Source organism: Scyliorhinus canicula, chromosome 12 (genome assembly GCF_902713615.1).
Source record: "Scyliorhinus canicula chromosome 12, sScyCan1.1, whole genome shotgun sequence".
NCBI lineage: Eukaryota > Metazoa > Chordata > Chondrichthyes > Carcharhiniformes > Scyliorhinidae > Scyliorhinus > Scyliorhinus canicula.
Genome location: NC_052157.1, coordinates 112805229 through 112832881, shown reverse-complemented (window position 1 = coordinate 112832881; position 27653 = coordinate 112805229). Strand labels below are relative to the sequence as shown.

Here is a 27653-nt window from a genome sequence, read left to right as displayed (position 1 = left end):
TCCTCTCATCTCATTCCCTTCAGTTTGGCCGTTCAAAGCTAGAACTGAAAATGATGCTCGCTTTTGTAGCTAACGAGTTTATTTCCTGCTTGGAACTTGCTAGTCTCCAAGGGCAACTGCAGGAGATTTTCCCCAGGCTCCCTTTGGCAGTGAAGCCTGCAATTCTCTGGGGTAACTTCACTGAGTCCCAGTCTGACAAAGCATCAGGATTCTCTCATTTGTGACTCTTCATTTCAGGCTGGGTCTCCATTTGGCTTCAGGTTTTCAAATGGGGGAAATGTTACTCACCCTGCTGTGAAATGTTTCTTCGGATCTTTTTGTTTTGTTTTTGTGCCTCAACAGATACTTCCAGTGCCCGCCCAAGTTTGGCCTTTTTGCTCCCATTCACAAGGTGATGCGGATTGGCTTCCCGTCCACGACTCCAGCCAAAACCAAGAAGAGTAAACGGATGGCCATGGGGGTCTCGGCCTTGACGCAGAGCCCTAGCAGCTCCTCAATCAGCTCTGTCAGCTCCGTGGCATCATCTGTAGGAGGTAGACCAAGCCGAACAGGACTGGTAAGCAGCTGTTTACATCCATCTCCTCCAAAATTGGAGCAAGCTGGTCTTGCCTTGAGTGAAGTTCGAGGGTACTTGGTGCCACACAGGTGCCGGTGCCAGTATTTTCTGAACGATGTGAGAGCACTCATTGAATATACTAATCTGACAAACATTAAACTAGCCCAGATGTTTCCATGGTCTGTTCATGTCTAGCTTTACCCTTCTCTACCTTCTATCGCACCCTGAGGTGGGTACTCTGCTGTCTCTCCATCGCTATCATCACACCACACGGATGGCACGGTGGCACAGTGGTTAGCACTGTTGCCTCACGGCGCCAGGGACCGGGCTCAATTCCCCCTTTGGGTGACTGTCCGTGTGGAGTTTGCACTTTCTCCCAGTGTCTACGTGGGTTCCCTCCGGGTGCTCCGGTTTCCTTCCGCAGTCCAAAGATGTGCAGGTTAAGTAGATTGGCCACGCTAAATTGCCCCTTAGTGTCCAAAGATGTGCGGGTTAGGTGGGGCTACGGGGATAGGGCAAGGGAGTGGGCCTTTGTCGGGTGCTCTTTCAGAGGCTGAGTGTAGACGGGGCACTATGACTTCCTTCTGCACTGTAGGGATTTTACAACACTACTTTGGCCGGGGGAGTAGCTGTGCATTTATATAGAAACAGTCTTATTACATCCCTGAGAACTGTCCGGAAGCAATTCACTTGCAATGAATTACAAGGGCTTGTGCTGTAATTGCAGCCACTATTTTGTATGGTGTGTTAATGAGCTCTGTCTGCAGCAACTGCAGGGGCTACATTCACCAGACATGCACACCCATGAGTTCACTGCCAGCCAAAGTGGCTGCCTGCAGCAAAGCACAGGACCATCCATTACACTGAGCAACATAAAGATATTTCAACCAGTAAATGTGTTTTTCCACCGTGGTTAATGATTGCAGTTTACACAGAAGAAAACACCAATTAAAAAATCTGGGGATTACGAATGCGATTTGCTCGCTGCCTCGTTTCACTCCTGACCCTTCACTGTTGGGGGAGGACTGTGAATTGGTATGGGGGGGAGTGGGTGGCGTGAGAATTGGTGGAGGGGGGGTGGGGGAGTGTGAATCGGTGAGGGGGGAGTGGAGTGTGAATCGGTGAAAGGGGCGTGTGAATCGGTGTGGGGGGAGTGGAATGTGAATCGGCGTGGGGGGCACTGGAGTGTGAATCGGGGGGGTGTGAATCAGTGTGGGGGAGGAGTGTGAATCTGTGAGGGGGTGGAGTGTGAATCAGTGAGAGGGGAGTGAAGTGTGAATCGGTGGGGGGGGGAGGGAGTGCAGTGTGAATTGGTGAGAGGGGACTAGTGTGCGAATCGGTGAGGGGGTAGTGAAGTGTGAATTGGTGAGGGGGGAGGGAATGTGTGAATCGGTGAGAGGGGACCAGAGTGTGAATCGGTGAGGAGGGACTAATGTGTGAATTGGTGAGTTGTAGAAGTGTGAATCGGTGTGGGGGGGAGTGGAGTGTGAATCAGTGAGAGGGGAATGTAGTGTGAATCGGTGAGAGGAGAGTGGAGTGTGAATCGGTGAGTGGGTGGGAGTGTGAATCGGTGAGGGGGGAGTGGAGTGTGAATCGGTGAGGGGGGGAGTGGAGTGTGAATCAGTGAGGGGGAGGAGTGTGAATCAGTGAGAGGGGAGTGGAGTGTCAATCGGTGAGGGGGGCGTGTGAATCGGTGAGAGGGTGGGAGTGAATCGGTGAGGGGGGAGTGAAGTGTGAATCGGTGAGGGGGGGAGTGGAGTGTGAATCTGTGAGGGGGGAGTGGAGTGTGAATCGGTGAGGGGGGAGTGGAGTGTGAATCAGTGAGGGGGAGGAGTGTGAATCAGTGAGAGGGGAGTGGAGTGTGAATCGGTGAGGGGGGAGTGTGAATCGGTGAGTGGGTGGGAGTGTGAATCTGTGAGGGGGGAGTGGAGTGTGAATCTGTGAGGGGGGAGTGGAGTATGAATCGGTGAGGGGGGAGTGTGAATCGGTGAGTGGGTGGGAGTGTGAATCTGTGAGGGAGGAGTGGAGTGTGAATCTGTGAGGGGGAGTGGAGTATGAATCGGTGAGGGGGAGTGAATCGGTGAAGGGGGGGCGATGTGTGACTCAGTGAGGGGGGTAGAGTGTGAATCGGTGTGGGAGGGGGTGAAATGTGAATTGGTGAGTAAGGGAGGGGGGGGAATCTTTGAGGGGGGCACGGTGTGAATCTTAGTGGGAGGGGGAGGAGTGTGAATCGGTGAGGGGGTGGGAGTGTGAATCGGTGAGGGGGGGGAGTGTGAATCGGTGAGGGGGGGGAGTGTGAATCGGTGAGGGGGGAGTGTGAATCGGTGAGGGGGGGAGTGTGAATCGGTGAGGGGGGTGTGGACTGTGAATCGGTGAGGGGGGAGTGTGAATCGGTGAGGGGGGTGTGGACTGTGAATCGGTGAGGGGAGAGTGTGAATTGGTGAGGGGAGAGTATGAATCGGTGAGGGTGGAGTGTGAATCGGTGAGGGGGGAGTGGAGTGTGAATCGGTGAGTTGTAGGAGTGTGAATCGGTGGGGGGGGGAGTGGAGTGTGAATTGGTGAGTGGGTGGGAGTGTGATTCGGTGAGTGGGTGGGAGTGTGATTCGGTGAGTGGGTGGGAGTGTGAATCGGTGAGTGGGTGGGAGTGTGAATCGGTGAGAGGGGAGTGGAGTGTGAATCGGTGAGGGGGAGGAGTGAATCGGGGAGGGGGCAGTGAAGTGTGAATCGCTGAGGGGGAGTGTAGTGTGAATCGGTGAGGGGGGAGTGGAGTGTGAATCGGTGAGGGGGGAGTGGAGTGTGAATCGGTGAGGGGGGAGTGTGAATCTGTGAGGGGGGAGTGGAGTGTGAATCGGTGAGGGGGGAGTGTGAATCAGTGAGGGGGCAGTGAAGTGTGAATCGGTGAGGGGGGAGTGGAGTGTGAATCGGTGAGGGGGAGTGTGAATCTGTGAGGGGGGAGTGGAGTGTGAATCGGTGAGGGGGGAGTGTTGTGTGAATCGGTGAGGGGGGAGTGTGAATCTGTGTGGCGGGAGTGGAGTGTGAATCGGTGAGGGGGCAGTGAAGTGTGAATCGGTGAGGGGGGAGTGGAGTGTGAATCGGTGAGGGGGGAGTGGAGTGTGAATCGGTGAGGGGGGAGTGGCGTGTGAATCGGTGAGGGGGGAGTGGAGTGTGAATCGGTGAGGGGGGAGTGAAGTGTGAATCGGTGAGGGGGGAGTGGAGTGTGAATCGGTGAGGGGGGAGTGGAGTGTGAATCGGTGAGGGGGGAGTGGAGTGTGAATCGGTGAGGGGGGAGTGGAGTGTGAATCGGTGAGGGGGGAGTGGCGTGTGAATCGGTGAGGGGGGAGTGGAGTGTGAATCGGTGAGGGAGGGAGTGAAGTGTGAATCGGTGAGGGGGGAGTGGAGTGTGAATCGGTGTGGGGGGGTGGAGTGAAACGGTCAGGGAGTATGAATCAGTGACGGAGGAGTGTGAATCGGTGAGGGAGTGTGACTCAGTGAGGGAGGAGGAAGAGTGTAAATCGGTGACGGGGAGTGTGAATCGGTGAGGAGGGGGTGGAGTGTGAATCGGTGAGGGGGTAGGGAGTTTGAATCGGTGAGGGAGTGTGAATCAGTGAGGGGCGCTGGTTTGTAAAGCCACTGCAGCAGTGATGTGGGTCCAACAATACAGGGTTGTTGATGCTTTCAATCCTCTTCACCACCTCTCCCATCTCCACCCAGTCTTTTGTTTTGGATGATCAAGTGTTTTTTTAAATAATCTTTATTGTCACAAGCAGGCTTACATTAACACTGCAATGCAGTTACTGTGAAAAGTTGACCATCATTCCACGGTTACTCGATGCCATTACTAATCCACCAACCATTGAGACAACCTGAGATTTGTTCCTCTTTTTCTCTCTCGCTCAGCTGACTGAGACATCCTCTCGCTATGCTCGGAAGATCTCTGGCACCACAGCCTTGCAGGAAGCTCTAAAGGAGAAACAGCAGCACATTGAGCAGCTGCTGGCAGAACGAGACCTGGAAAGAGCCGAGGTTGCCAAGGCAACCAGCCACATCTGCGAAGTGGAGAAAGAGCTGGCTCTTCTAAAGGCCACACACGCACAGGTACGGAAGCGGGCAAAGGTGCAGCAATAGGACAGGGCCCCTCCAAAACTAACAAATAATTAATAACATTGGTCCAAATATTCATGAAGTGACATGGAGTGTTGTTACTGCGGCAGAAGATAAAGGAGCTGGAGTAGATCATTCAGCTCTCCAAAACCTGCTCCACCATCATGGGTGATCATCTATCTCGATTCCACCATCACTATTTCCTTTCATTCCTGTAGTTCCTAAAACAAAACTTATCAATTTCTGTCTTGAATATGCTCAGTGACTGAACAATCCCAGCTCCTTGTGGTAGAGAATTTCAAAGATTCACAGCCCTTTTAAGTGAAGAGAAAGGTTGAACAACCATGCAATGTCTTTGTGTGAGAGAATTCCATTAATGCAATATTTTTGCAAAGCAACAATGCGTTTTGAGCGAAGTTCATTGTCTTGTAAAATTGAGCTTAGCAAAACCATTCACAATAATGAACTGGAATTTGGGTTTGGAATTTGGGTTTGGAATTTGGGTTTGGAATTTGGGTTTGGAATTTGGGTTTGGAATTTGGGTTTGGAATTTGGATTTGGAATTTGGATTTGGAATTTGGATTTTGAATTGGAATTTCTAATTAGAGTTAGGCATCAAAATGATTTTTATCTGCTATTTTAGTGAAGATGTTAACCCATTTATTTTAAACGCGTTGCAGTCGCTTCTGATCAATTCAGTTATTTCATACAGTTTAATGGAACTAAATAATTCCTCACTGTGTATTGGACATCCTTTAGCTAAATTGCCCCTTAATTGGAAAATATGAATCGGGTACTCTAAATTTATTTAAAATCAGGTTGCAAAGTCATGGATGCTTGGGTTTTTCTGACTTTTTAAAAAGATTGTCCCAGCTATAATGACTCTTCATTGATCTGTTGAAGTTGACTTTTGCTTAGCTGTGTTTTGGTCGGTGAACCTCCTGAGAAATTGCCAACGGGTGGTGCGGGGGTCGACAGAGTTGTGATGTTTAGCTTGTAAGTTGGACTGTCCCTTTTTGAAGCACTCCCTTGGTGGAAGAAGTCTAAATAGGCAAACCCAGATAATTACATCACTTTGTAAACTGGTGAGCTCAATCACAGGGTTACTGGAACTGCTCAGAGGCTTGCATCTCCAGGATTGCATGGAATGACTAATCGTTTTTATTCACATCACTAACAAAGTGTAGCCACTGAGTCTGGAGTATGATCAATCATGCTCAGAGTCTTTTCTGTGTGGTATAGATTAAATTTCTATCCCCGGTTAGATTGTTCTATAATGGACAGTTCAGTACACTGGTTGTTCGCCTGAACAAATTAGCAGAAATCAATCGTTAAGCTTGGTTATAGCATGCACATTCTGCTGAGTTCAGTGTCACTCATCTCTCCCAAAACTGAGCCCGGGGCTCTTGGGGTGGGTGGGAGGCTTTGGGGGTGGGGGGGGGGGGGGGGGTCGGAGAATCATGGGGGAAGGCATGGGGTAAAATAAATATCTTTATTCAACATTTTTAAAGATATAAATACAAAAATACAAAACCGATAGACAATCCGCAAAATCCACCCCACCTGATCACCACCCCCCCCCCCCCCAAAGCTTTTGACGATGACCAGTTCCTTGAAATACGTGACAAATGGCTGCCAGCTTGTGTAAAATCTCCCAATCGAACCTCTCAATGTGTATTTAATTTTCTCAAGGTACAAAAACTCCATGAGATCCTCCAGCTAGGCTGAGGTACTGGGTGGAGAAGCTGACCTCCACTCTAACAGAACCCACCTGTGAGCATTCAGCGAGCCGAAGGCTATGACATTTTCCCCCGCTTCCGTCTGCAGCTCTGGCAGGTCCAACACCCCAAAAATGGCTTCCAGGGGACCAGGCTCCAATTCCCTTTCTAAGATTGCCGACATGATGCTGAAGAAGGAACCCCAAACGTCCGCTAGCTTAGGACATGCACAAAACACAGGTTCCTGATTCGCTGTGCTCCACCCTGCCGGCGGACTGGCATTCAAATCCTTCTTCCTAGTGTCCTTGGGCCCTCCTGATTGGGCACTCTGAGGCATTGCCTAGCAGCAATGGCTGCCCCCGTGGCTCAAACCCCCTAACTTCACCAACCATGCCCACCCCCCAGCCCAACCCCACTTGCCTGACTGGCTACGGTGGCGCCGACTCCACTTGCCTTCGTGAGAGGGTGGCTGTCACGTGAGTGTCCCGTTAAGAAAGGTTTAGACTCTTATTACGTGACTTGTAGCATATTGGGCTGTGGCTGTCAGGTGAGAGGGATATTTTTAGGTTTCAGTTTCAGTTTGACTGCTTTGGACTGCAGAAGGAGAAAGACGTGTTTTCAAGTCTTTCTCTGTTTTCATTTTAAAAGCTGTTCTAGTAAAAGCACATTGGTTGTGGCTAACGGCCTTGGTAACTTTAAAGATATAGTTGCTTTCCGGAAGGAGTTTGAATCTGTTGATTGGAACTGAATTAGAATCTCAGGGAAAGGACCGGTCCCATTGAAGTGAGAATACAGTGTGCTGGGCCATGCCCTTGAAAAGGGGTTTAGTTTAATTGGATTTTATTATTGAATTGGAACAGTTAAGGGGGAATTCATTAAGTGTTATATACATGGATTACTGTAGCTTTGTGGTGTCTTTATGATTAATAAAAATTCTTGCTGTGTTTACTAGGAAGTCTGATGAATCACATCTTCAGTGAAGGCTTTTGTGCTCGTCCTAGCCAAATTCAACATAAAGGTTGTAGGTCAGGTGAACTTCATAATACACTTTGAAGTTTCTAAGCCCTGGCCCATAACAGGCATCCATGCTGCTTCTCAGGTATGGATGCAGTCCCAGCAGTGGCCACTGCTCTCTGTGGCGCTGCTGAGACTGTCAAGTTCCTGGTCTCCAGTGGGCAGTTCTTGGAGGCAAGATCTCGCCCCTTAAAGAATCAGAAGCCTCAAAGGTGGCTTATTCACTGGTGGGGCTGAAGCAGGGTTGGCCCCTGGCTTTCCAGCCCACTAGTGAGCCACCATCGTCCTGTCAGTCCAGCCCGATTCTCTATTGCATCAAGTGTTTCCTGGTCAATAACTGGTCAAACAATAACATGGCGCAGGGTCAAATCCAATAAGTCATTTAAACCGAGTGGACATCTCTATTCCCATAGCTAAAAGCCAATCAGATAAGAAGTGACCGACTATTTTTCCCTGCAGTATGCGACAGAGGCTGAGGCGAATCTTCTGGCAGCGCGATCCATGTTGAACAATGCTGAGAAACAAAAACGTGAATTGTTAAACACACTGGAAGAGGAGAAAAGGTAAGATGTAAACCCAGGAGACAGAAAACAGTAAAGGATGTGTGTCCAGAGAAGGGGAGAGAGGAAGGTAAAGGGAAACTGGTTTGTCCAGGAAGTGGCAGAAAAGCAGGCAAGGGGATGATGGAAATTTCGAAATGAAGTGGGAGATTGTACGGCCAGACACCTCGGACGCAATCTACTGGGAGCGCAATCTGGAGAGGCCTCCCTCAGGCTTCCCGACAGCCGGTATGCCTCAGGAGATCTACCCAGACCTCGTTAGGCGTCGCGATCAGGATCCTGCCCACAATGGGTGGGGCCAAGCCTCACATGCCCAAGTAGGTTTAAAACGTTTCTGGGCATGCTGACCCGGGATTCACTGGGCCCCCGGCATCAACTAGCCTCCCCAGGGTGCCCGCAGCTGGCCACCATCCACACAAACATGGACCAGACGGAACGGCACCTGGGGGGGTCTCCCGGGCCCACTTCTCGGCCCCTGAGTGGTCTGGGACAGTGCAGGGTGACCCTCCCCCTTGAACGTGGACACCTTGGGACTGCCACGTTGGCTACTGCGCCTCACCACTCTGGCACTTCCAAGGTGCCCAGGTGGCATTGCAAAGCCGTCAGATGTACTGCCAGGTTGTCAGGGTGGCACTGCCAAGGGACAGGGCCTGAGGAGAGCCTGGCCCATGAGAGGAGGATTGGGTGGGGTGGGGGGGGGGTGTGTGTAGGGTATGTATGAAGGTTGTTGGAGTGTAGGGCGTGTATGATGGAGCCTCCAGACGGTTGGGGGGAGTGTAGGGTGGGGATCCTGGAAGAGAGGGGGAGGCCTGAAAAGTGATATTAAAAGGCCTGAAAACGCCATAGCGATGTTTCATCACATGGTGGGCAGGGGGATGGAGGGGTAATACCCATGTGTTTGGGGGTGGAGGGATATAGGGGACCCCCAAGCCCATTTCAAGATCAGGACACCCTTCCAAAATGGCGGCCTGATCTCTGAGGAACCAGTCTGGCCAGCGAGTTCAGCTCCCCAGTGATGAAAATAATTCTAAGTGTGGGCTTGACCGGGGAGAAACGGCCCAGAGCCCAAAAAGTGACTAAGTGTGGTTACATAGCAGTGGATACTCGGCGACAGAGCCGGCAGGAAATTCCCAGAAAAACCCACTACAAGTGACACTTAGAAACTATTCCGTTAAGTCGCGCCCCTCTTGTCCCTGTAGAATTATGTCAAACCACGCCTCCATTTAAAGGTAGCCATTTAATTAATTTATGTTCCACTGCGTAGATTAAGAGATAACCGAAGATAAAAGCAAATTACTGCGAATAATGGAAACGGAAACCAAACAGAAAATGCTGTAAAATCTCACCAGGTCTGGCAGCATCTGTAGGGGGAGAAAAGCGCTAACGTTTCGAGCTAACCCTTTGGGTTAAGAGATAACCTAATAAGTAAAGGGAAATTTTTGCTCCAACTCTGTACTGCACTGTGGCCTACGTGACCAGCCCCGAACCCAGGCAGGCAGTGCAGTTGTTGACTCATAATTGCAAAAGAGAAAATATGTTCCATGCATAAGCACTGATGTCATTCACGCCAATGAGCACATAGATCATGAGAGAATTGATAATAAACCCATCTTGTTTTGATGTTGTTTTTCCACCCATGCTGTTAGATTTCCCATTTTACTGCATTCTCCCCACAAAGGATGGCTGGAATTTATTTGGTGGGTTTATATACGACCTTTCACATAATAGATCAACCCAAGCTGCTAGACGCGGAAGAATGTTGAGGAAGGAAAAAGAGTTTGTAGGGATAATGGAAATCACAAAGAGTCGGACTTGAGATGGCTTTAAAGGGTGTGGGGAGTGACTCAGGATGTCCAGAGAGTCTAGCTCAGATGGGTGAAGGCTTTGTGTATTTAGTGGAATGGTGAGGACCAGAAGTCGGCGTTGGGAAGGGCAGAGTTCAGGAGGTGGGGTACGTGACTAAACTGAGTTACAGGGAGTGAGACTGAACAAGAGTGGCGCAATGAGCCACTCAAACCTTTTCTGCCATTTCACTAGACATTGGGTGATTTGTACCTCGACCCTATTTACCCCCTGAACCCCCATTTACCCACCTCAACCCCCATTGACCCACCTCAACCCCCATTGACCCATCTCAACCCCCATTGACCCACCTCAACCCCATTTACCCACCTCAACCCCCATTGACCCACCTCAACCCCCATTGACCCATCTCAACCCCCATTGACCCACCTCAACCCCATTTACCCACCTCAACCCCCATTTACCCACCTCAACTCCAGCTTTGACAAAGAGGCATCCAGACTCGAAACGTTAGCTCCCTTCTCTCTCCACAGATGCTTTCAGATCTGCTGAGATTGTCCAGCATTTTCTGGGTTTTCTTTTCCAGATTCCAGCCTCTGGAATAATTTGCTTTTATCAGCTCCATACCATTTGATCCCTTAATTACTCAGCATAACTCCATCGATCTCGGGTGTTAAAATTTCAATTGATTGTTGGCTTCCACAGCTCTTTTGCACATGTTTAGATTTTGCAGAAAGAAATTCCTTTGCTTGCTCTGACTCTAGCAAGCCAACCCAAAATGTTGGGATTTGTGATGCTAGAGTGTGTGCCATATCCCTGAAGGCTTAACTTTAATTTTTACCCCTTTGCTTTAATGGTTTTACAGGAAAATTGAAGATCTCCAGTTCCGAGTGGAAGAAGAATCAATTACCAAAGGAGATTTGGAGGTAAAAGTATTGAGCACGGATAATGCGACCAGTATCTCAGTAGATGAAATGCATTGTCGGACTGTTTATCGATAAACCCGAGCTGGGAGACAAGCATTGACCTGCCTTCTTTTCCTGGCTTTTCCTCAAATTGTGCTCCCCCATTTTTCATGGCAGGGCACACCTGGATGACCTGGTAGGGGGTGCATCATCACTGGGGTTGATGGTGTTTGTAAAGATGTCTGCATTCTACTCTCCAAGGAAGCCGTTTGGCCAGCCAGGCAAATAGGAAGAAGGAAAATAGAGCATTTTTATTCCCTGAAGTTTGAGGGGTTTATTGGTTTGCCCGTTCAATGCAAGATAGTTTGAAAAATAAAACTGTTACGCAAGGCATCCATCAGCTTGGAATCTTCATGACCGAAACTCAGGAATTCCAAAATAATGTGAGAACTGTGAGGCAGCCGGGTAGCATGGTGGTTAGCATAAATGCTTCACAGCTCCAGGGTCCCAGGTTCGATTCCCGGCTGGGTCACTGTCTGTGTGGAGTCTGCACGTCCTCCCCCTGTGTGCGTGGGTTTCCTCCGGGTGCTCCGGTTTCCTCCCACAGTCCAAAGATGTGCAGGTTAGGTGGATTCGCCATGATAAATTGCCCGTAGTGTCCTAATAAAAGTAGGGTTAAGGGGGGGGTTGTTGGGTTACGGGTATAGGGTGGATACGTGGGTTTGAGTAGGGTGATCATGGCTCGGCACAACATTGAGGGCCGAAGGGCCTGTTCTGTGCTGTACTGTTCTATGTTCTAACTGCTTAAATTATCTTAATCGTCCCAATTTCTTTTCTCACTCTTTACTCAAACTTATTGAGACAGAAAGTCTGAAAACAGACTTGCGTATAGGTTTAAATTTAAATTTATGTTGCTGCCTTTGGGAGAGAGAGAGAGAGAGCACAACCTTCCCAGTCTTCCACTCCTGGAGGACAGAGAGTGGGCAGAATTATAACTCAACCTTTTGCTTTGACAGAGTGGGTTGGAAAGAAGAGAGGTGGCTTAGTTGATGTATTTTACTTTTTGAGAATGGTGACCTTGATCATTCTGCTCCCACAATGTTTACAGCTGTGGACTTGTCTCTCTGGAGTTTTGCTTCCTGTATGTCATGTCTGTGGATGTATGACGTTCCTCTTGATTGACAATTTAACTAGTGTTTTTTTCATTGTCCAAGTGTGTGATAGAAGACTCCTGCATTTAGCAAACCCATTGGCCTCCTGCCAAACTGCATTGAGTAATGGGATACATCCAGTTTCTACCAGTAGTAGCTAGTCGGATGCTATTTCGGGACTTTTTTCGAATAAACCTTCGTGGAACAGAAACCCAATGAGTAAAGCGAAGATCAGACCTGGAGTCTGGTACAAATGCAATTCGACCCATCTCCCAAATAGTCTATTTGGAGATGTTGCTGATCTCCCAGTACCAATTAGTCGAATGACTGCGTCTGGGGCATTTCAGTTCGATCAAACAGTGAAGGAATTGTTTCTCGCTGCAGGCTTGTTTCTTGTTGTTACACGAGCAACACCCTCAGTCGTGAAGTGAGGTGAAATGCAGCTACATGTGCCTTTGAATTGCTGCCAGTTCCGTATTTAAGTCACTGCTCAGTGCAGCTTCTGGGGCACTTTCCACTGCATTTCTGTTTTTAGCCATTTTGAATGAAAAGGGCTGACCATTTAAAATGTAAACCAACCCATTACTCTGCCGTTTGGGGAAGGCAAGAGATGCCTTGCGGCAGCACACACATAGCAACGGTAATCGTGTGGCAACTGCACCCAGAGCCTCAGGGCCAAATACCCACTGTCTTGCTTCCTCTTTATACCAGTTAAAAATAACCGTACAATTCTCCCTATCTCAAATTTAGTGACAGTAATCCCTCTGTAATGCCCAAGTATGCTAGAGCAATGCACAGGGAAGATGGTGGCGCAGTGGTATGGTCGCTGGTCTAGTAATCCAGAAGCCCAGGCTATGCTCTGGGGACATGGGTTCAAATCCCACCACAGCAGCTGCTGGGAGTTTAAATTCGACTAAAGGAACCTGGAAATGCAAACCAGTCTTCATGAAATTATCATTGATTATTGTAAAAACACATCCGATTCACTGGAAGGAAATCGGCCGTCCTAACCTGGTCTGGCCTACGTGTGACTCCGGAGACACAGCAATGTGGTTGACTTTTAATTGCCCCTCTGAAATGGCCCTGGGTTCAAGGGCAATTAGGGATGGACGACAAATGCTGGCGACATCCACTTCCCATGAAAGAACACATTTTCAAAAATATATTTTTTCTGGCCCAAAAGAAGGGCTGTTTTGATTCTGGAATGCTGAGGTAATGTCCATCACTGCAAATAAAAATAAAGCCCAACTCAAAAGATACAACCCACTAGAAAGCGAGGCAGAGGATTGATCCCTGAAGGAACTGAATGTGAGCAAGTTGGGACCAGATATATAATTACAGATGTTTCGGAATTCGAAATCGGAATTTTATCAGCTTGCAGTAAAAATCAGTGTACGTGGAAATGATTTAAAAGCTGTCAGGCGGGTTTTGCTGACCACCCCAATGTGTGTTTTTCAGCGGGGAGGCGGCCCGTCTACTGGTCCCGCCGTTGTCAACGGGATTTCCCGTTGACCGTACCCCTCACCGCTGGGAAACCCGTGCGCAGGCGTGGCACCGGAATTTCCCGCTGGCGTGAACAGCCGGTAAATCCCACTCGTCATTTTGGTAGCATGCAGGGAAGAGTGGGATGATGCAAAAGATGAGCATTGACTGGACTGGTCATGGAAAAATAAATATTCACGGTAATCTAATTTTCCATAAAGCAATCAGCACTCTGTGCGTGTTTGCAGTTCCGCTCCCCATTCCTTCCTTGGTCCATTCTATTCCAACAACACGGAGAGTTCCGTGCAGAATGCAGCTTTATTTGACTCCTAGTGACCACTCGGCTGAAGTGTGTAGGGGGCGGGTCCAAGCCATGCTTTGATGTGGGGTCCCCTAAAAATAGTTCAGCTGCTTTTATTATTTCTGCAAGAAAGGAGCACAGGAATGCCATCCTACAAGGTGTTCTTTCTCAACGTAAGGATGTGGTACTGTCACGCACTGATTTTCAGCACTGCTAGAGTTCCCAATTTCGGCCTTGCTGCTGTGCGGAGCTGTGCAAGCCTAGTGATTGCAGTGCCCCCCCCCCCCCCCCCCCAAAGGGTGGGGGAATAAAAAGGGTAATATTTTACCTGCGTCTGTCAAATCTGTGACTAACTTGAAGGCTCAAACCTTTATGTGTCTGCCTGCTCCACGTGAAATGTAATACTCTCTTTGGAATTGCTTTGCCTGCTTGATGCATATTATGAAAGATCAGCAGGTGTCATTCAGGCAAAAGCTTTATCCCTCGGTTGTGAATACTTGACGGTGTAATCGTTTTGCATTTGCCTCTTTTCCCCATTGATTTTATTGTGCTGAGCTGTTACAGTCTGTTTGTGTCTCTCTCTCTCTCTCTCTCCCTCCCTCTCTCTCTCTCTCTCTCTCTCTCTTTCTTTTTCACCTTCTTCCCTCGGGACAAACAGACTCAGACAAAGTTAGAGCATGCCCGCATTCGGGAGCTCGAGCACAGCCTGCTGTTTGAAAGGACCAAAGCTGGAAAACTCCAAAAGGAGTTCGAAGACACTCGGGTAAAAGCAGTTCATGTGCCTCCCCCCCCCCCATCCCTCAGTCAGTCTCATAGCTTGCCTGAGAATGGCTTGACATCACCAAAGCTTCATCTTATTTTCAAGCATATTAGGTTTTGTTTTCTGTCTTGCGCTTTGCGTTGAAATGGGAGCGGCGGGATGGGTTTTCTTTTCACTTCTGCTCTTGAAAGCCTTTTTATATTTCTGCTTGGCATTGGTCTGCTAAAACATTGCTTGGTCCGTCCCCCAGTGTGCTAAGTCTGCAGCAGGAAGCTGAAGCTTTCTGACAAGCATGTGGAGGCTCAGCTCCCTGCTGCATCGCAAGCTCTGCCTGTGGTCTGGTTGCATGTGGAATTACTTTAAGTGCTGGTGAGCTAGCAACCGACATGAATCATAAGTCTTAAATCAGATTAAAATAACATAGGCATCTTCAATGGTTGGCCTTAATGAAGGGTTCATATTAACAACATGATATTTTGGGCTCATTGTCCAGTGTCCCCTGAACTTTGTTCTCAATGTTCAGTGCAGTTAGGGCGAGGTGATTATTGCAGAGATCAGTTGCCAACCTGGTACAGTATGTGGCCATCACTGACACTACTTGCCCTTGAGAAGGTGGTGAGCTGTTGCAACCTGCCAGGTGAAGGTGCTCCCTCAGTGCTGTTTGAGAGCGAGTCCCAGGAATTTGACACAGGGACAATGAGGGACCAATGGCATAGGCCCAAAACAGGAATGGTGTGTGACTTGGAAGTGACGGTGTTCCCCTGTGCAGTTGCTGCCCTTGTCCTTCTAGGTGACAGTTACAGTCCTTGTAGAGGAGATGTAGGAACATGGATGGGGTAAGAATGTACAGAGAAGGAGGGGCACATTAAAGTAAGCAGAGAGAGGACCAAAAATAAAAATACAGAACCAGTCAAATTTTCTGGGCATTTGCTCCTTGACAGTGTGCAGGCTCTGTAAGATTCGCAAGGCCCAGGAAGAGCAATAGGTATTTTCAGGCTAGAGGTATAGACTTTTGTTAGTTGGGTGCAGTAGAAAGGCCGGTACAGCCAAAGCACCTACCCCACTGCCACTGCCAGAGTCTGAAATTGAATTGAAATGAAATGAAAATCGCTTATTGTCACAAGTAGGCTTCAAATGAAGTTACTGTGAAAAACCCCTAGTCGCCACATTCCGCCGCCTGCTCGTTGAGCCTGGTACGGGAATTGAACCCGCGCTGCTGGCCTGCTATGGTCTGCTTTAAAAGCCAGCTATTTAGCCCTGTGCTGACTGACAAATGTTGGTTTGTGATTTATGCACCAGTGAGGCAACTCCCCTCAGAAGGATTCTAGGAAGTGTGGAGGAACGGAGAGATCTTGGGGTCCACGTACATAGATCCCTCAAAGTTGCCGCCCAGGTTGACAGGGTTGTTAAGAAGACATATGGTGTGTTGGCTTTCATTAACAGGGGAATTGAGTTTAAGAGCCACGAGGTTTTGCTGCAGCTTTATAAAACCCTGGTTAGACCACACTTGGAATATTGTGTCCAGCTCTGGTCGCCTCATTCTAGGAAAGTTGTGGATGCTTTGGAGAGGGTGCAGAGGAGGTTTTCCATGATGTTGCCTGGACTGGAGGGCATGTCTTATGAAGAAAGGTTGAAGGAGCTAGGGCTTTTCTCACTGGAGCAAAGAAGGAAGAGAAGTGACTTGATAGAGGTGTACAAGGTGATGAGAGGCGTGGATAGACTGCATAGCCAGAGACTTTTCCCCAGGGCGCAAATGGCTGTCACGAGAGAGATATCATTTTTTAAAAAAGTATCTTTATTAAAGTTTTGCAGAATTTTTCATAATAAAACAGTAGTAACAATAATAACAAAACAAACCAGAGTGAACATTAACATAGTGCAAAAAGAGAATATACAATAACAATTAAATAGACATTACCCCACGCGACTCAGTCTTCCCACACCATCCCAATGAAGCACTCACCCACCCCCCCACCCGAGAGAACCCTTGCGTAGACCCTCTTAAGGCAATCTTTATTTTCTCGAGGCTGAGAAACCCAGCCATGTAGGTAATCAAGTCTCTACACTCAGGGGCTTCGAGTCCCTCCACATTAATAAAATCCGTCTCCGGGCTACTAGGGAGGCAAAGGCCAAGATGTCGGCCTCTTTCGCCCCCTGAACTCCTGGGTCTTCTGACACTCCAAAGATCGCTATCTCTGGACTCGGCACCAGCCGTGTGTGAAGCACCTTGGACATTGCCCTCGCGAACCCTTGCCAGAGGGCTTGCCCAAAACATGTGGACATGGTTTGCAGGGCTGCCCTTGCACCTCATACAAACTGTCTTCTACCCAAAAAAACTTGTTCATTCTCGCTGCCGTCATGTGTGCCCGGTGGACCACCTTAAATTGAATCAGACTGAGCATGGCACATGATGAGGAATTAACCCTGCCCAGGACCTCTGCCCACAGACCCGTTTCCAACTCCTCACCGAGCTCCTCCTCCCACTTGCCCTTGAGCTCCACCACCGGGGTTTCCTCCGCCTCCTGTAGTTCCTGGTACATATCCGACACCCTCCCCTCCCCCACCCAGGTGCCGAAGACCACCCTGTCCTGTATCCTCAGTGCGGCAGCGTCGGAAAGGCCACTACCTGTTTTTTCAGGAAGGCTCGTACTTGCAGATATTTAAAGGCGTTTCCTGGCGGCAGATTAAATTTGTCCTCTAGCGCCTTCGAACTGGGAAAGCTTCCGTCTATGAACAGATCTCCCATCCTTCTGATGCCTGCCCTCTGCCAGCTCTGGAAACCACCATCCATCCTACCCGGGGCAAACCTGTGATTGTTGCATATCGGGGTCCAGACCGCGCTCCCTCCACCTTCTTGTACCTCCTCCACTGTCCCCAGATCCGCAGTGTCGCCACCACCACCGGACTTGTAGAGTAACGGGTTGGTGAGAACGGCAAAGGAGCGTTATCAAAGCTCCCAGACTAGTACCTTTACATGACTCCGCTTTCAGCTACTCCCAGGCCGCCGCCCTCCCCCTCCATTGCCCACTTCCTAATCATAGCTATATTGGCCGCCCAGTAGTAGTTGCGAAAGTTCGGCAGCGCCAACCCACCCCTCCCCCACCTGACTGCACTCCAACAGCGATCTCCTTACTCGCGGGGTCTTATCCGCCCACATAAAGCCCGAGAGAGGGACAGAATTTTAAGGTGATTGGAGGAAGGTATAGGGGAGATGTCAGAGAGTGGTGGGTGTGTGAAATGCACTGCCAGTGGAGGTGGCAGAGTCAGAGTCATTAGGGACATTTAAGCGAATCTTGGACAGGCACATGAACAACAGTTATTTGAAGGGGTGTAGGTTAGGTTGATCTTAGATTAGGATAAATGGTTGGCACAACATTGTGGGCCAAAGAGCCTGTACTGTGCTTTACTGTTCTATTTTACAAACCTCCATAGAATCATAGAATAGAATCCCTACAGTGCAGAAGGAGGCCAGTCGACCCATCGTGTCTGCATCGACAATCTGAAAGAGTACTTCACCCCAACTCACTACCCCGCTCTATCCCACTAAGCCTTTAATCTAACCTACACATCATTTTGGACATTAAGGAGCAATTTAGCCAGGCCAATCCACCTAACCTGGACTGTGGGAGGAAACCGGAGCACCCGGAGGAAACCCACACAGACACGGGGAGAACGTGCAAGCTCCACACAGACAGTCACCCGAGGCCGGAATTGAACCCGGGGCCTCTGGTGCTGTGCGGCAGCAGCGCTAACCACTGTGCACCGTGCTGCCCCAAAAGGTTCAAACAAATCAAATCAACAGACGTAAAATAGTGGTGCAAATTGAAGTGAGTTGCCCAGACTTTGTGCTTTGGCCTATCAGAGATCGTATGTCGGATTGGCAGAGTTTGCATCTACACGGCAATAGGCAATGAGGAAGGCGAATGAAACAAAAATGATTAGGAAAATTAGACCAACACTTAGACACTGAATTATATAATATTTGTATTAAATAAATAATACCTTTTGTGGAAGAGTTGCTGTCATTCATTAAAATACTGGCGCATTTGTGACACAATAAGCAGCCTGCCAATCATCCCAGCAGCTCCTCACTATTCCCAAAGGGAAGAGGTCTGTGTGAAGATATTAAAAAAGGAAACAAGCTCCCAGTGAACAGTATATTAACGCTTTATAATAGATCTACATTAGGGGGGAAATGCCCACAATATATAACTATAGAGAGAACCCATTGTGAGAGACAAAGCACAGTGAGACATTCTATCAAATACATGAGTGAAGCAGTCAAAGTTCAAGGGCCATAAATCGGAACTCTTCCAGGAAAACTGTAGATTGTTTTGTATAAATGGAGAATCTAATATTGGTATCAGTCAGCAGGAACGGCCTTGTGAAGTGGATTGTAGAAATGTTGCTAGACAATGGTCTGCTTGATAAGGTTAGGAGATGGGGAGATTGAAGACATTGAGGTCGAACCCAATGACTGAAGCAGTCATTCGTTATTCCTCTCGGACGCAGCCCCTCTCTGACTCAATAGATGATCAACAAAATGAGCCCCGAGTGTCATCATTGTAATGTGAATGGACAATAACCCACAACCCTAGGCTGCTCATCTCCATCGTGCCAGTTTTGATAACGTTTAGAGATTTATGATTTGTCTAATAGTAAAAGGAATGGTTTGAGCTTGGGATCTTTTCTAGCACTTCCCCAAAATGGAGGGGTCCCTGCAGCATGACCAAGACTAAGCTTCATATACAAAGCAAATTGACTAGACATTGTGGCACTGTGATGCTGTAGGTGTGCTTCTATACCAAATGTTGTACACATCAATTGGCAATACTCCAGCCACCAAATTAAATCTGAGAGTTCTTTGTTCCTACTATCTAACGATCAAAGGTATAGAACGGCAACTTTACAACAAATAATATATCGAAGCTGCCATGCCACACTTGGCCAGTCTGCAAACCATTAACAGAAGCTACCGGAGCAGCAATACGTTGGATACTAACTGTGTTTTCTCTGCTTTTCTGACTCTAGCTCACCACGGTAGCTGAAAAATCCAGGATCGTGCAGCTGGAGGATGAACTCAGCTTGCGGAACAGCGAGATTGAGGAACTGCAGCAGAGACTGAGAAGCTCGAACAAGTCAGACACGCCGGAGCACAGTCTCAGCCTCCAGTCGGAGGTTCTCAAATTGCGAGAACAGCTATCGTCGGTCAACAAGGAGCACCAGACTGAGAGTGTCCTACTGAGGGAGAAATATGAGGCCAGACTGCAGGAGTATCAAGCGGAGACGGGAAAGTTAAAGGCCGCCAACGAGAAATACTTGCAGGATATCAGCGACCTCCGGCAGAAGCTGCACCAGGCAACGAAGGAAAACATGGAGATGATGGACAACTGGAAGAACAAATTGGACACCCTGGTGTCTGACCACCAGAAATCTCTGGAGGAGCTTAAGGTCTCATTGATTGCCGGCAGTGATGTTCAGAACAGTGAGCTGGTCGAGCTAAGAGCCACCATAGAAAGCCTGAAGATGGAACACCACCTAGAATGGGAGAACTTGAAAGCCAAGCACGAGATTGAGATGGCACTTCACATAAAGGAAAAAGAGGACTTCAGAGTTAAGGTGCAAGAAGCCAAGTGTGAAGTGGGAGAATGCAACGCAGACTGGGGGAACAAATTGGAGCTGACGACAAGTCAGCACAGGCAAGAGCTCCAGACGACCGTCGATCAGCTCCGAAATGCTGAGCTGAGGCTCAGTGAGCAGGAGAAGCTTCACGCCAGCTACAAAGACCAGGCACAGGCCATCAGCTTCTTAAAGGAGCAGATATCTGCGGCTCAGAGACAAATGATGGACTATGAGGCGCTCCAGAAGTCTGAGATCCATCACAAGCAGGAAGTTAAGCACCTTCAGGAGAAGATGCAAGCACTGGAAGCACGCCATTCTTCGGAAGTATGAGAATTAAAAAAACAAAACAATAAACATATCTCTGGTCTGTTTGTGGTAGGAGAAATCATGTTAGCCTTGCTATGCTCTGATTAAGATCAACTCAAGAATATATCAAAGAAAAATTAACATTGTATTAATAATGTGGGCTTACATCATATTAAAATAATAGATGTCTTTGAAATTTGATAAATATTAATTAAATATTAATAGACACAGGCATGGGCTTATTTGTATGTACAGTCTGTACATTGAGTTGAAGAAGTAACTTCAGTTAAATGGCAGGGGAGAATATGTTTGCTTGTGTGAAATGTAATTTAATGGTTCGATCATTCTTAGCGTAGCTGCAGTACACAGGGGTTCTTGCCGCTGAAACTCGCTGTGAATGCTTGGGAGGAAATGGCCAACAAACGACAGGGAGTTTAAAAATGCAATTTCCAGGGTCTGCCAATGCCTTGGGATGTTTATCCAATTAGTTATAGAGCCAGGACTCAACTTTCACTCTTGAGTGAGTAGGCTGTTCAGCAAGCAACGGAAGTCACACAACGGTTCCCCCCCCCGGTGGCCCTGTTTTAAGGAGGAGGAAATTGGCCAGAATTCCCACTCCTAACCACAGTTCAACAGCCACCTCGAGGCCCCTGTGACAACGATCACCGGTACTTCTATCAGGTGCTGGTTGGTGGTGGGGGGAAGGAGTCAATGCCCTAGAACTGCACCCACAACCAGCTTCCCAACAGAGTCGCCAGCAACAGAGGAAGTAAGCAATGAATAAGACAGCAGCCAATTTAGTCTTCAAAGGAGGAAAGGCAAAGAAAGGGCTCAATGTTATGCAGAGACAGTGGGCTCGGGCCATCAGCTGGGATAGTCTTTGGGCGAGCCCACCTTTGGTAGCCCTGGAAGCCACGACCTGATCTTAAGATCATCGGGCCAATAGTTGCCAGAGGCCGTAGCATCTGTCCCAATGAGGGAGGCTGCCCACCTCCTCCAAAACCACCCCACACACCTCTCCCACCGACCGACTCCACCCCCTACCCACCTCTCATCAGCTTTCATGGGATGTGGGTGTCACTGGCTCGGCCAGCATTTATACCCATCTCAACTGACCATGGAAGCTAAATAGCTGGTTTCACTAAAGCCAGTTAACCAGGTCCCAGTGAGAGGTGCTGGGGATGGGTGTCGCCAGCAGTCGGAGGCTGGTGGGATGTTCAGTGTCCATTAGGGGGACCCTCTGTGGGGCACAGGGGGAGGGATTCTCTGATCCTGAGGCTAAGTGTTGACGCCGTCGTAAACGCTGTCGCTTTTCTCGACGGCGTCAACATGGCCTCAGGAGCAGCAATTCTGACACCTACAGGGGGCCAGCACGGCACTGGAGCAACCCACACCGCTCCACTGCCGATCCCGGGGTCAGATGGGCGCTGCGGATTTGCGCTTGCACAGTGGGAGTGGCGCAATGTCCGTGCATGCGCGGTGAATCCCTCTCTGCGCCGTAGGGCTACAGGGGGGCGGCGCGGAACAAAGGAGGCCCCCAGCCCGCCGATCGGTAGACCCTGGGGTTGGACCCCCCCCAACCCCACAGGCCGCCCCCGGATCCTTCCACGCCGAGGTCCCGCCGAGTAAGACCAGGTTAGAACAGCACCGGCGGGACTTGGTCTTTTTTTTGTACGGCAGCTCGGCCCATCCCAGGCGGAGAATCGGCGGGGGGGGGGGCCGTAGAGCGGCCCCTGACCCGTGCTGCGCCGGGGCCAGTGGCACCGATTCTCCGCTGACCAGAGAATGATGTCCCAGCATCGGGGCGGCGTGGTGCGATTTGCGCCAGTCGCGACGATTCTCTGGCTCGGCCCCGGGGTGAGAGAATCCCGCCCAGGATAACTGAGCAGGAGGGACCACCCCCTTCAGAGCCCACAGCCAAGTTGCCAAAATATAACTGGCAGCCTCATCACGTTATGTAGCCCCCCACCAACCTGTCTAGGGTCATTCTGATTTGTAACTGACTATCAATCACTCCAATTCGGAAGAATGTACATTGATATAGCCTCTCATAACCCCATTAAGATGTTCCAAGGCGCTCTACAACCTGTGCAATATTCTTTATAGTTGGTGAAGCTGCAGCGCATTTCCAAATGTTCAGATGCCCCAGGCAGAAAATGAGGAATTTTCAGTTCACTTGACCAGGCAGACATATTTGAAATGAACAGCATAACTAAAGGATATTGGGGCTGATATTCATTTCTATCACATGTTATTAACTCAGTGGTAACGACCTCACCACCAGCAGAAGCCAGAGTTTTATAGATGCCTGGGCTCGAGTGCCTGTACTGATCACTCTGCTCCCCTGCTGGGTACCTTTAATATGCAGAGCTGCCCAGTATTGGTAGGCTACACCTTGGCACCTTTACCTCCAGCCCAATGTTAATGAGGACAATGCTTCAAGGTCGTGGCCACCTTCTTGCTGCAGTTACAGGTGATCGGCTGGTTCAGCCAAATATCGAGGTCAAGCATTTTTACAATGCAGCAATTCCTTAGTACTGCAATGAAATGTCGTTGTAGATTATGTGCTTAAATCTGCGGTGGGGTTTGAACCCTGATCTCTAGTGGCAAGAGTTCTGTCACTTCCCCCAAGCTAGCAGCAATCTACCAGACAATGGATAATTCAACTTAGCAGCAGACACTTGGAAGTTCCCCACTGACTCCAAATTGGAGCAAGAATCTTTCTCACAGGAGTAATATTGCTGCACCAAATGTGTGGTCGTTAAAGTTGCAATGTCTTCATCTAAGGTACAGATCTGGATAGGGACAGAATGGCACCGGGTTTCAGCAAAAGGTTTCTTTCAATTGACTGTTTCTCAAGGATGCAGGGTACTACCAAGTGTAGCGATGTGACGATCTGTGCTCTGTTATGTCAGGTTGCACTGTGCGTAGAGCATGACACCTTGTGTGTGATGCCAACTGGAACACGCTCCCTATTAATGCCAAGTATCCAAGTCCTTGACATTACTTCTAAATCCTACAGTATTCAACGACTTAGAGAGGAGAGGGCTGGCTGGATGGATGTCTATTTGGGGTATTCTAGTTATCTCCTTTAACCTTGTCTGAAGACCATGATTACCTTGATGACCATGAATGTGTTGTAATTAGTACTAGCTTAGCACTAGCAGAGTGGTCTTGTAGTTAGTACTATCTTTGTACTATCAGAGAGATGTTATAGTCAGTACTATCTTAGTACTATCAGAGGTGTGTTGTCGTTATTATTACCTTAGTACTATCAGAAGGATGTTGTAGTTAGTCCTATCTTAGTACTATCAGAGGGGTCTTGTAGTTACTACTATCTTAGTATTATCAAAGGGATGTTGTACTGAGTAATATCTTAGTACTATCAGAGGGGTTTTGTATTGGTTGGTGCATCATAGTACAGGAGAGAGGATGTACATAGCTGAGCATGCTTTATAATGCTGAGGGAAACATTAACTCGCAGAACACAAAAAAACTCCTTCCACAAGAAAGAGCCTAATATCAGCTTCTGATCCACTGATGTCCCTCAACTTCACCCTCCACCTATTAACCCTCTATAAACTAGGACACCGACCTGCTGCCTGCAACCACCAATGTGTCCCAAAGTGTTCACTCAGTAAAGTTCAGCACTGCAAAATCTCTTCTTTTGAATAAGAAAATGTATGCACTAAATTTTAACATGATTATTTACTTTGGACTAAGATGGATTTCGAGGCTGAGGCGATTTCTTCATGTGGACGGTGAAAGGACTCCCGGAAAGGCCAACGCAAATCCAATTCAGTGCAGATAAAAACTTAATTCACGTGACAAAAAGTTTAACAGTTTGTTTTTGAAAAGTTGCAGCTTTCGTACTAATATTATTAAGTCTCGGGGCTTTCCTCTCTTGATGTCTGTTTCAAATTCCTTCAATGATTGATTCTGCAACTCAGGTTTTTTTTTAACCCTTCAATCTCTTGTTAGTGACCAGGGCAGGAGAGCAGGAGGAGCACAATGGTGAGATTCAGCGTCCTTGCTAAATAACACTGCATGTCATTGAGTGCATGGCTTTGCTCCTACACTACCACCTTTGGATTGTTCTGGGTACAATGATGACTGCCCGTTCCTCTTGGCCGCTGTCGCAGTGTTGCTGCCTCACGGTTCGTGGAAAGGATACGGTCCCTCACTGAAGCTGGTGGCTGGGCTAGTGCTTTACAGCAGGTTGTGGCACCATTTCACTTAGAGGCAGCACTGATCTCTTTGTCTCTTGCTTGCTTTTAGAAAGCTAACCCTCCTGCTAACTGTAAGGATCTGCGTGTGCCAGCCTACCTTGCCCAGGAACAGTATGGCGCACATGCTAATTATAGAGGAAATGCAGGTGGCAATGTGCACCAATGTGAGAGATACATAATGAAAGATGTATTTAATGTTGTCTTATGCTGGCCTTCTCTGGTTGCACCCCTTCTCAAGAGTACTGCTTTGCTTCTATTTCTATGGACTCCCGTGCCCAAGGGTGTGACTGTCATATTTTCTACAAGCTCAAAGCTTCTGAATGAAGAAATGTAACAATTTAATGCACAAACAAGCCTGAAGCCTTTCCACACCCTGGCTATGGATTATGCCCCGACTTGCAAGGACTCCGAGGTGTATCATCTTGATGACTCCACAGGAATATTGCCTTCAGAGACACTAATTATTACATCCTGCACATGGGCAACGGTAGTAAATTAGAGGCCTCAGGGGAGTGGTTGGACTTGCAGCAAAAGGGACCTTTGTAACTGAATTCCCTCCGTGAAAACCATTTGAGGTGGCCTGAAATCTAATAACCAGTGCAGCCAGGGTCATTGAGCAAGGTCTCAGGTTCCATGTGTTACAGCCCCATGCTCTCTGGGATAGATGGTGCTCCATTGTCGTGGCCCGTTGGCCTCTGTTGGTGAGCGCTTGGGTCATGCATTCCTGCACAGCACATGGATGTTCACAAGCTACTCTCCGCGAGGCACCCGCTTTTCCAAGGGATTCATTGTTAAGTTCGACAGCAGTGACAACAGATGTGAAGAACCTTCCACCCTCCCTGATGACTTGTTCTACACTCCACCAGGGACTCTGCAGTTTTCCCGTGAAAGCGGCGCATTCCTGCTTTGAGGAGTGGGTAAAGTGATTGGTGTGAGTAAAAGGAGAGACAATTGCTACTGCCAAGAAGGCTTCCTGTGCCAGTCCCGAATGGTCTTTATCTGCTGAGGGAGCACATGGGTACACATTGTCTGGTTTGGGACGGCAGAGTTGTTTTGAGTTCTGCTGTCCAGCTTATGGATCTTTTACACCAGGACCTTTGGCTTCGTAGATCCTTAGCAGATCAGGCATATTGTTCCTGACGACAAGGCCACGAGAAAACATTATTTCACAAAAGGCAGACTGGAGCGATTCATTTGGCAATCAGCTAAATGGAGGAAGGAGCAGGACGCTTTCCGTCTCCCGGGAAGAACTTGCAAAAAGGATCAGAGACTTCTTCAAAGAAACTTACTTAGTGAGAAGCTGCTGGGTCAGGCCCTGAGGTAACAGAGTCCAGTTCTTCAGCTCACCCAGTTTAACCATATCATCAGATTGTTGGGATGAGACCAGGTCCCACGAGCACCAAGGTGTGCCCTCGCGCAAAAAGGTGCAATTTAAAGGACTCTTCAGAATTTCAGTGTGCTGTGTTATTTTGGGTTCGGAGGATGATTACAGTATCAAGTTACAGTATTGCTGCTTTAACTTCCCATGTAGATTGATTTCTTCCAATAAACGATTCACAATTTGGCCTCGAATACCTGGTCTGCCAGCATGATATCTTTCTGACTAATGGAGAAAGTATAAATTCAGCACTGAGTTGCTGGAGGGGAGGAGCTACATTGGAGGGTGAGGGGGGGAATGGTGGAGGGGCGGAGAGCGAGTGATAGAATGTCTTCAGACCCACATCTGGCCTGTGCTCCTTCAGAGTGCGACCCCTTTGCTGGAAGCACAAAATCTACTCTTGGGGGTTTATAATATTGGCATCCCATACACTGTTCAACTGATGAAGCAGTAAAGTTACATTGCAGGTTGTTGGGAATGAAGCCTATTTATGGAAACCACAGAATTGTTCCAGTGCAGAAGGAGGTCCATTGAACAACACACCTGGTAACAATCCCCTGCCTCCTCCCTGTAACCCTTTTCAGTGAACAATCCAATTTCCTCTTGAATGTCTCGAATGACCATGCCTCTACCACACACTCAGGCAGTGCATTCCAATCCCTAAACACTCGCAGCGTGAAAAGGTTTCTCCTATCACTTTTTTTTTGCACCTTTTGCAAATTACTTGAAATCTTTTCTCAATTGTTCACTTCCTTCCTATCTACTCTGTCCAGACCCCTTATGATTTTGAATACCTCTAGCAAATCTCCTCTCAACCTTTTTGTCCCCAAGGAAAACGGGCCCAACTTATCCGATCTATCTTCATAACTACAGTTCCTCATCTCTGGAACCATTCTCACAATCTTCTTCTGTACCCTGTCCGACTCCTTTAGTGAACTTGGCTTTTGTGCTGAGTATTGACGGATATGTTGGCGACAGTCAGCATCAACAGGCTTCTAGTCCCCAGAGGAATCTCATGCCAAAGTGGCTCTTGCTCAATGGCTGGCAATGGACCACAAATTACTTTGGGGAAATTATTAGCAGTATTTGAATTGAAACCGGCTAAAAAGCAGGGGGGGGGGGGGGGGGGGGGGGGGGGATGGTATTGGAAGTATTTGAGAGGAGGAAGATAAACCAGGATTGGTTACCCTCCAGAAAGTAGCCAAAGGGAGCAATTATAATTGATGCTGTTCTCCTATGAATGCTCAATGCATTTTATGAAATTGCTCTATGCTTATTGACAATCTGTGGTTAATGTTGCAGAGGAATTCCATACAAGTGTGTTAAGTATCTGTATGAGAAGGCCAATGGTAATTTCCACTCTATAGTCAAGGTGATTGAACGTTGAGGGAGAAACTGAGAGCCCATATCGTAGCCAACCCATTTCAATTATATCGTTGATGTGTTGACAGGCCATTGACAGCAATAACATCTTGAAGGAGAAAATGAAAATGAAGCAGTCGATAGAAGGTAATGTTTGAAGTAACTTAGTCTTACTTGAAGAAATGTTTATACAGAACCCTCAGGTCAACTCTCACTTTCTCTGTTGATTGTTTTACCACCTTTTAGACTTGTTAGACAAACTTGGTAAACGGGAAAAGGACGTTTCTTCAATGTCATCGCAGATTGAGTTATTAAAGACCCAGATTGTCGGTAAGTCAGATGAAGACAATAGAGTTAAGAACCCGGCTGATGTTAAATGTGAGAGTATCCCAAAACCCAGAAGGG

General features: G+C 48.2%; 1 protein-coding gene across 3 annotated transcripts in view; it reads left to right on the top strand.

The window, feature by feature from the left end:
* clip2 (CAP-GLY domain containing linker protein 2) overlaps positions 1-27653 on the top strand; it is a 197633-nt gene that overhangs the window by 134013 nt on the left and 35967 nt on the right. For 2 of the 3 annotated variants that reach the window (XM_038813783.1, XM_038813782.1), the window contains exons 5-12: positions 343-556; positions 4454-4651; positions 7849-7952; positions 10618-10678; positions 14250-14354; positions 19383-20297; positions 27338-27395; positions 27495-27578. In XM_038813783.1, the coding sequence (XP_038669711.1) occupies positions 343-556; positions 4454-4651; positions 7849-7952; positions 10618-10678; positions 14250-14354; positions 19383-20297; positions 27338-27395; positions 27495-27578 (1739 nt within the window). The remainder of the gene's footprint in view (positions 1-342; positions 557-4453; positions 4652-7848; positions 7953-10617; positions 10679-14249; positions 14355-19382; positions 20298-27337; positions 27396-27494; positions 27579-27653) is intronic. The other variant, XM_038813784.1, reaches the window with a different exon arrangement.